The sequence below is a fragment of the Gavialis gangeticus genome, unplaced genomic scaffold (assembly GCF_001723915.1).
Source record: "Gavialis gangeticus isolate Ggan-Ray unplaced genomic scaffold, GavGan_comp1, whole genome shotgun sequence".
Classification (NCBI taxonomy): domain Eukaryota; kingdom Metazoa; phylum Chordata; order Crocodylia; family Gavialidae; genus Gavialis; species Gavialis gangeticus.
The window spans coordinates 192,089,291-192,098,433 of NW_017728992.1; the positions used below are offsets into that span (position 1 = coordinate 192,089,291).

The following is a 9,143-nucleotide window of genomic DNA, read 5'->3' on the forward strand; positions in this document are numbered from 1 at the left end:
GAGAACGGGGTGAGAGACAGTGTCGAAGGCCTTCCAAAAGTCCAGGAAGACTATGTCCACTGCTACCCCTGCATCTAAGGTTTTGGTGATCTGGTCATAGAAGGCCACCAGGTTGGTCTGACAGGACTTGCCGCTAATGAACCTGTGTTGGTTGCCCCTAAGCATAATCTCCCCTGCTGGCCCCTTGTGGATATGTGCCAGCTTAATTTTCTCGAACAGCTTGCCTAGGATCAAAGTAAGACTAACTGGCCTATAGTTTCCCGGGTCCTCCTTCTTACCCTTTTTGAAAATGGGAACCACACTGGCCCTCTTCCAGTCCTCTGGCATCACACCAGAGCACCACGAGTGCTCTTAAAGCCGTGCCAGGGGCCCCGCAATGACCTCAGCCAATTCCTTTAGGACTCTAGGGTGGAGATCGTCTGGACCAGCTGACTTGAATACATCCAGTCCCTCCAGAAGCTCCCTAACTAGTTCCTCACTAACCCTTGGCCTAGGTGCGCCTCCCCTGGGGCCTGAGGGGGGCTCAGCAGGGGGGGGTGGCTGTTCCGGTCCCTGCTTAGGAAGACGGAGGCAAAGAAATTCTTCTTCCTGCTTTCTCTATTCAGTGTCACTTGATAATTCCTGATCTATTTCAGTCTATTTCTATGGGCCTTATAAAAGTCCAATCAAAACCAGAATGAGGTCCCCCAAACCAGTGTTGGATTGCGCCGTCCATACCTTTGTTTGTATCCAGGGCTGTGTCTGTGGCTTTCACTGTAGTAACTGCAAAACATTCAAGAGCATTCAGGTTCATGAAAATATTGCATGAGGTAAGAGATAAGACATGATCCTAAAGGGCCTGTGAATGTATTTGAAGATCTAATGTTAATATATTCTTAGATTTTCAAAAGCCCAAAGGGCTTTGTAGCTAATTAGAGCTGGGCAACGAACTCCTGTTTGCGCCTTTGAAAATCCCGCCGAGAAATGGGCAGAGAAATGCCGGCGCTTTTCCTTGAGTGAACCATTCCCCAGCAGCGGCTGCAATCCCAGCGTGTTGCACTCCTGCCAGGAAGTTCCAGAAAATGAAACTGCCTGGTTTAGTTTTGCACCTCGTGTTCAGTGAGGTGTAAAATATAAATGCAACAAAACGGTGAAACGGATCTACAGGCAGAAACGCTCTCAAGGGAGTGACTAGAGAGGGCGCTCCCTGCGAGGAGAGGGGCTTGGAGGTCCCCGGTGGAGGGGATGACCTGGGACTGGGGGGGGTTGGCCCCGGGAGATTTTCACAGAAACATTTATGAAAGCGAGGTGGTAGTTTTGATTTTCTATGCTCTGTCGTCAAAGCCTTTATCACATCTGTTTTGTACCATTTGTTCTCCCTTGTAGTGAACACTTTTGGCTTTCCATCACTTTACCAAAGTGCCTGTGGTTTCTGGGCAAACTAATAACCTGGGTGTGGCCATTCAGCAGAGTGGGGCCCCATAAGCTTACACAACCCTGGGGTGTGTCTCTGGGAGCCCCCCAACAACTAGGGCTGACAATTCTGTTTGAATCTATTCTGAGAGGTTTCTGGAGCGCCAACGTGCCCATGACATGCAATGCAAACATGCCCGTGTGCTTGCGTCTATCAGTTACAGATTACGGTGTGTAGACATTGTCAGGAAGGCAAATGTACATTGCTATTACATTTTAAAACCCACTGGACTACCGTATACACTGGATTCAACATTGAATATTAGTTTTAATAAATGCCCTGTCATTTCCAAGTCTCCCAAGTGACTCTCAGCATCTCCTGGGGATTTATATCTAATTCCTGGAGACTCCAGGGCAATCCTGAAGGGTCGGCAACCCTGCCAACAACCTAGGGTTTTGTTACAGTACAATGTCATGTTTTTTGTTTAAATACGGTTTTTAACTTGCCTCCTTCCTTATAAAATGAGCACATTTTTTGTCTCCCAGTAAAGAGGATGAAAACGATTGTGTTGAAGACAGCAGTGTCATAATATTACATCCCTTAGACAAAAGTGCCCTTTTGCTGCCAAACGCCATGCTGGTGTCACTCATTTGCAGGTTTAGTTTCACCAATGGATCTGTTCAGTATTTCCAATGACACCATGTTGTCCCAGTGATGCAAGACAGTAATCTGATCATTGTGCGTAGATTTTCAAGCAGGGACATGCAACACTCACTTAAGAAGTTGCATCATTGTGGGCCTGGACACATGACACACATCATTGTCATTCACATCAGTGTGGCACAGCAATGTAAATCATGCAGAGGGGTGCAGGTCCTTGAAACAGGCACAGAGCCTTGTCACCAGGCGGCAGGGTGCAAGTAACACCCGACTTCCCTTGGATAAGCTGCAGGTAGACCAGTGTGACACTGTCCTGCCTAGTTTCACTCCTGACTTTTCCCTGGGTCACCGTACACCAGATCTGAATAACTTACACTGGTGCAGGGCAGTAGGCCATGTCCCAGGCTTGTTTTTTTTTTTCACACTGGTATAAAGACCCATTATACCACTGTAAAATGTGGCATGTCCAGGCCCTGTGGTGACCAGGAAAAATCAAAAGAATAACTCACTCACCTTTTTGTGTTGGCTCCGTTAAGGTAGCAGTGGTGCTTTCCTGCTCTCTTGCAATCACTACACAGAAAGCAGAGCACCATGGTAATGAACCAAACAAGAGCTTGTCCTCTGTGCCGCGACTTTTGTCAGAGACTCCCGCGGAGCATTAAGGGACGTGTCACACATTACACTTAGAAGCTGGTTTATTGAGATCACTGTAAGCATTACTACAAGTTAGAAAGTTTTCTCAGCAGTCACAAGGTAATGCTTATGGCAATCTAAATAAAACACTTACCCCAAGCTCCAGAGCCACTGAAGACTCCCGTGGGCTGTGGTGTGCCGTGGGGGCTGGGACCAACAAACAGCTGTTTTTAGGTCTCAGCCTCAGCACTGCACTGGAGTCTCCTGATTGTGTAATCTCCGTGGAGCAGCTGGAAATTCCTTCAACACGCTAGATAATAGGATCTGGAGATACTCCCCACCAGAAAAGGCTTAACTTTGCTATACATCGATGGCACTTAGCACGTCTTTTACTGCTTGAATGCTCAGACCTTGGTGTTTTAAGTGCAGTTAACGCATTCGAAGTGTAACATGTGACAAGGTCCATACAATTGCCCCATTTCACGGAGAAGGAAACTAAGGCCATGCCCCCCACAGAAAACTTACTGTGTCCAGAACTACCTTCAAGCACTCTGCAGTGCTGCACGCGACTTGCTTCCCATTCCAGCCGCAGTGGGGCTTTCCCTGCACAGCACTGAAGGCAGGCTAATTGCCAAGGGGGCAGGCTAATTGACTGTCAGTCACCAGTGTTAATTAGCCCGCATGAAGTGCTGCCTGGATGCAGTTCCACGGATTCCAGCTCTGGAGGCAGCCCGTGCGGAGCAGCACGGTGTACTTAATGGTGATGCTGCCAGCCCTGGCATGCTGACCTTGTAGGCATGGCATAGGGAGGATAAATGATATGCTCAAGCACACAGAAGGAGCAGGCAGCTGGGAAAAGCCCCTCAAATCCCTCCCTGTGATCCTAAAGCAATCAGAGCAAGGAGGGGCTGTTGCCACACAGTACAAATAGACATTGATGTTGTGGCGGAAAAAAGTAACGCTGACAAACATCCTTACCTCCGGCTTGGGGAGTCCTCAGGACCACATCATCGGGCTCAGGAGACGTCACTGTCAAAGACAGGAAGTGTGAACAACCCCGCAGGAAACAAGCTGCATGTACAGCCTTTTATGAGATGGGGAGCACAGCTTTCTCAGAAGATTTCCAGGAAGCAAACACTTCACGAGAGCAGAGCTGGATTTTTTTTTTCTTTATAAGTTAAAATGCATTTTGACATCAAGAGCCCAGTAACAAGTGTATTTTGTAAGAAAGTGGGAAGCAAATATCTGGGCTCTAGATGCTTTTTCACTGCTAATGAAGTACCTCAAACACTGTTCTGACATGAGGACCACATAGCTACATGGTGTAGACGAGCGCACCAGGAAGGCCAAGTTGTAAAATGTAGATAGTGCCACGTGTTAAGTGCCCTCGTGGTATTGCAGAGTTGTTCCTTTTCAGGCAAGGGTTATCTCTAACACATACTAACTTTAATAGGTCACAAAACTGTTGCAAGGTCTAAGTTGCATGCCCAAGTGCCTTCTCTTCAGTCGCACAGAAAGTCAGCTACAAAGCTAGGAAGAGAAGTCAAATTTCTTCCCAAACCATTAGACATCACTTCCTCATCATGCTGAGTTTATCCTCACAAGTAGTCTTTTTTGCTGTCTGCTTTTAATCATTTGACATCTGCAAATTTATATCATGGTTGCATTTTCTGTTGTGAAATTATAATATAAGGAAGCCTGCTTGTCTTCAAATGGGATGTTGAAAAGTGTTCAGCATTGATTTAATTCAACACTGAAGCCATGATAAGGCTCCCATTGATTGCAGTGGGAACAGAGTTGGAGTAACACTGAATGCTTGTCTAGCTCCTACCCTCTGTATTTTCCTGGATGCATTTATTGCGCATGTTACAGCAGTTTGCCATGTTTTTAGCTTTGTGAAGTTCCAATTAAATGCTCCCTCTTGCTTATAGTTTGGGTGCTGTGATGAAGAGCTAACTCAGTGCTCTCTAATGATAATACATTTTTATTATATTCTTTAAAAAAGAGTCTTTAAAGGAATGCAAATACAGAAGCAGCCACTCACCTCCTGCTCTGGTTGTTCTCACATCTATGTGGTTGGGCCTGCTTGATGTAACTGCGAACACAAAGACGCCAGACGCAAAGCTAGGGGTGAGGTCTAACAAACGTGACAAAAATAGGGCAGCCACAGAGTAATGGCAGTGACGCTCAGAGTGGGGGGTACCCCAGCTGGTGTTGCCAGCTACTAGTGAAGTAATTTTAAAAACAAAAACCACACTGAAAGCTAAAGTGTTGTCTTGACAGCCACAAAGCCCAGACATTTGCTTGGAGCAGTAGCTCAGTGAATCCTTGGGTATACCTATACCACATTGGACCATGCAAGGGAGCACTGGCATGGAAAAGCCCATGCTGTGTCCTTCCTGCTCCATGCACACAGAGTGCCAAGAGACAACACAGCCATTCTCTGGCAAGTGCCAGTGCTACTCTCTGTCTTGGGCATGCTGATGGGTGCACCGAGCATGCCTAGCACCACTTTGCCAGGGAGTTGTTCAACTAGGATGTGGGAGATCCCAAAATAAGGATGGCATCACACATTCAACATAACACTTACTAAGTACAGTTAAAAAACAAGCAGACACACATTCAATGCAGTTTAGCATATGTTAAGTGTCCTTATGGCCTTGAAAAGCTGTTCCCTTTCAGGGGAGGTTAATTCCTAAACACCCAGGTATTTAATTTAATAAGTCACTACATCCCAGTGATTTGCAACTAAACATGTGATACCACTTGTGACACCACCCTAAAGACCTGGCTTACATTTCTGATCTTCTACGGGAATGTCCTAAGCACCCATATATTGGCATTCTCAGTTTCTCTGTTGGAGACACTGTATAACTCTGGAGCTAGTCGCATGTTCTTTCTGGGTGGCTCCTGGAGCTCTTAACCCCAAGCTTGTCTGTGTGTTAAAACCTTCAAGTGGCTTAAAGCCCCTGTTATGTGTAGGGACCTACCCAAGTCATGATTACACAGATTTCACAGAAATTGCAAAATGGAGTGATTTCCATGAAATCTGTGGAGATAAAAAACTTACTAAAAATAAAATGCTGGCTCCCCAGTGGATGGGTGCAACCCCTATTCCTCACTGCTGATCAGCTGAGGGCTGCCTGTCATGCACCCCCCTCCACCAACCATCAGTGGGGCTGGATGAGGGACAGCCCTCTCAGCCAATCAGTGGTAAAGGGACCAGGCGATACGATGGAAAGCCCTCTCCACCAATCAGTCATGGGTGGTGGGGCCACCATGGGCCCTCAGCCAATCAGAGGCATGCAAGGGCCCTAGCCATGATAAGCCCTCAAAAATGGCAGCCAGCACTGCGATCTGCCCACAAAATCAGGTGGCCGCCACCTTGAGTTGGGTAGAGCCCTAGTTATGTGGTTCAAATTTATGCCACTTCAGAGCAGAATTATTTCTTGATCCATATGACCCAGCTCCTGTTCATTAAAGTGTGGCCACTCCTATGGGCGGCTGGTGCCACCTGAGTGAGGGGGGCACGTGCCCCCCCAGCAGCCAGTCAGCGACCAGAAGGAGCATTCCCCCATGGCCAATTGCACCAACAGGGAGGTCCCTACACAGCCAGTCTCACCGACTGGGGGCGCAGCGCTCCCAGAAGTGCCAGCAGCACTTCACCTGGCACCCCCACTCCCTGGCCAGCACTCCTGCCTGCCCCCCTGCTTGTCACCTAAGTGGGGAGCACTGTCAGGGGGTGCACCAGCACTCTCAAAGGATGCCCATGCTCCCCTGTGCACCCCTACACATCACCACTGGCCACTCCCAACAGTACGCCACCCAGGTGGAAGGTGTTACCCTTATGCCAATCAATATTTGTGCAGCTCACAGTGTAACATGTAACAAGGCCCTAATTCATCATCCTTGGGCTAGATTTGCATTTAAACCTGCTTGATTTACCATGCCAGGTGGTGTTGTGTTGACTCTCACCACGCTTCTCCACATATGCTATCCCCTGAACTCAAAGCAGCATAGCTGTGCACACAGCTGAGAGACAGAAGTTATTGCCCAGACTCAGAGCTACACAAAGGCTGCTACGTTGTTTCCAGTTCATGAGGCAGTGCTGCGTGTTACAACATGGCACTGCATAGTAAGCTATCTTAGCCATAGAGACCTTCCCAGAGCGAGCAACTGACTCCTAACCCAGCTGTGATTTTGAGTCACAGAGCACCCGTTCCTCAAAGAACTGGGCTGTTGAAACCAGTCTTTGCCTGGAAAAAAGTATTCACTTGCAATGAAAATACTGTCTTGCAAAGAAGTTGTTGCACTGTAGTACAACTGTGCAAAACAGGGCAATATTATACTCTGCGCTCAGCCATGTGTTGGATCACGTGACCCTTAACAAGTTCTTATCTTTCCAGGATTCTTGGGGGTTTTGATTAGTCAATGCACAAACCTTCTTCCATGGAGGTTGTTGCCAGCAGTGTTTTATCATTCCTGTGATGAAGAAGCTCTGCAGAAATAAAAGAGTTCTCATTCCAAAGAGACATTACAGCCATCAAAACAGTCAGCTCATTTGCAAATAAATCCACATCAAATTGATGTAATGTGGTGAGAGTCACTGGCAATGTGGCTGTGAGCAGATTCTGATTATTTCTTAATATTTCTATTGCTGCATTCGTTCAGTGGTGATATTATTATGTTGCTGTCCGCACTGTGGGTGCAGACAGAAGGGCAGCTCCCACTGTAATTCAGATCATTTTCTGCAAAGTGTTCTAAGTTACGTTACCCTGGACCATACAGAAGTTCACTGGTGGTTCCAGGGGGTGAGGGGGATCTAGCTGGGGCTGGGAGCCTGCAGCCAGGCTCCCACAGCAAAGGTCACAGCTCTGCCAGCTCACCGTTTTCAGAATGAGAGGGGGAAAGGCAGCAGAGAGAGCTCATTCTTGGGGTTTCCCAGTCAGTGCTGAAGAGTGGGGTAGGTGAATTGCAGCTCCCCCTTCACCTTGGTGGGGGGGGAGCTGCAATACACTCTCCAGGAGGGCTGAAAACCCCCCAGACTGAACTCCCCCACTCCCTTCCCCCCTCCCATTCTGAAAACAGCAACAAGCTGGGAGCTCCCCAGACCCAAGTTACATTTTGAAATGTCTTTATCTGGTATCTCATGCAATGAAGGGTCAGATTTCTCGCCAGTTGGTCATTTTTAAAGCTGTCTGCAGCTGTGCACTTGTGTCTGGCCACAGCTATTGACTGCTTTCTCTGGCCAGATCACATGAAAATTGTCACTTCTGTCTGCACCACCTCTTTAGGTAAAAGAGCAGTATCAGCACGAGAACAAATGGCTACAAGCAAGTTATGAATAAATTCAGTCTGGAAATTGAAAGGTTTCTATCTATCAGAGGCATGAGGATTTGGAATGGCTTTCAAAGCAATATAGTGGGGGCAAAAACCCTGAATTACTTCCAGGTTAAATTTAGCAAGTGTATGGGAGGCATAAGGAGACAGGATAGGGAGTTCTAAATTCAATAATCAGCACAGGTGATACCTGAGTTCCCAATGCAGTCCTCATAAAAGCTAACTCTTTCCCTGTGATAGATGCCTGGTAAATCCCATGCCTCAGGGCAGTTGCTGGTTACCTGTAGGGGTCATGAACAGGGATCCTGGTTTTCTCTGATTAAAAAAAATCCCCAACTTTTGGATTAAAAAATCTAACCCAAATCCATGATCAAAATGAAACACCACACACACACACACACATATATACTTGGCTACTTTTTTAATCCAAAAATTGGGGATTGTTTTTTTGTTAGGGAAAACCAGGATCCCCGTTCATGACCTCTACAAGTAGCCAGCAACTGCCCTGAGACATGGGATTTGCCAGGCATCTATCACACAGGGGAAGAGTTAGCCTTTATGGGGATTGCACTGGGAATTCAGGTATCACCTGTGCTGATTATTGAACTGAGAACTCCCTATCCTGTCTCCTTACGCCTCCCATACACTTGCTAAATTTAACCTAGAAGTAGTATCTATATATCTATATATAGTGGTGTTTCATTTTAATCATGGAAAATGTGGATTTCAGGTTACCCAATTTTGGGATTAAAAGAAGTATTTTTTTTATCAGAGAAACCCAGGATCTCTGGTCATGAAGGAGTTCTTTTTTTCCCCTTTCACAAATGCTGTATTGCCTTCTGGGGCTGTTTGGCTTGTTTGGTGGGTGATAACAAGCAGGTTGCCTAGCCTGGCGGGTTCTGCAGGCCGTTTTGCTCCCTAAGGAGCTGCTCAGCCACTCCTCCCAGTTAAAACATAGTCTTTAGGTACAGAGCAAGCAAGCAAGCAAACAACAACAAAAACCCAAATCCTTCCATCCTAACCCAGGCAGTAGGAAGAAAGCCTTTGGCTCAGGGCCCAACACCTGGCCCCCCCGTGAAGCAAGTTGTTCAGCTCACAGCCTTTCTTTTCTCCTTGC

The 9,143-nt window shown here is 47.1% G+C and overlaps 1 protein-coding gene across 1 annotated transcript in view; it reads right to left on the reverse strand.

Moving 5' to 3' along the window:
* The window catches only part of OC90 (otoconin 90), a 45,617-nt gene that overhangs the window by 16,084 nt on the left and 20,390 nt on the right, over window positions 1-9,143 (reverse strand). The window contains exons 7-11 of the mRNA XM_019519593.1: window positions 7,128-7,184; window positions 4,731-4,781; window positions 3,665-3,715; window positions 2,567-2,623; window positions 718-762 (exon numbers count right to left, since the gene is read on the reverse strand). Coding sequence (XP_019375138.1) covers window positions 718-762; window positions 2,567-2,623; window positions 3,665-3,715; window positions 4,731-4,781; window positions 7,128-7,184 — 261 coding nt within the window. The remainder of the gene's footprint in view (window positions 1-717; window positions 763-2,566; window positions 2,624-3,664; window positions 3,716-4,730; window positions 4,782-7,127; window positions 7,185-9,143) is intronic.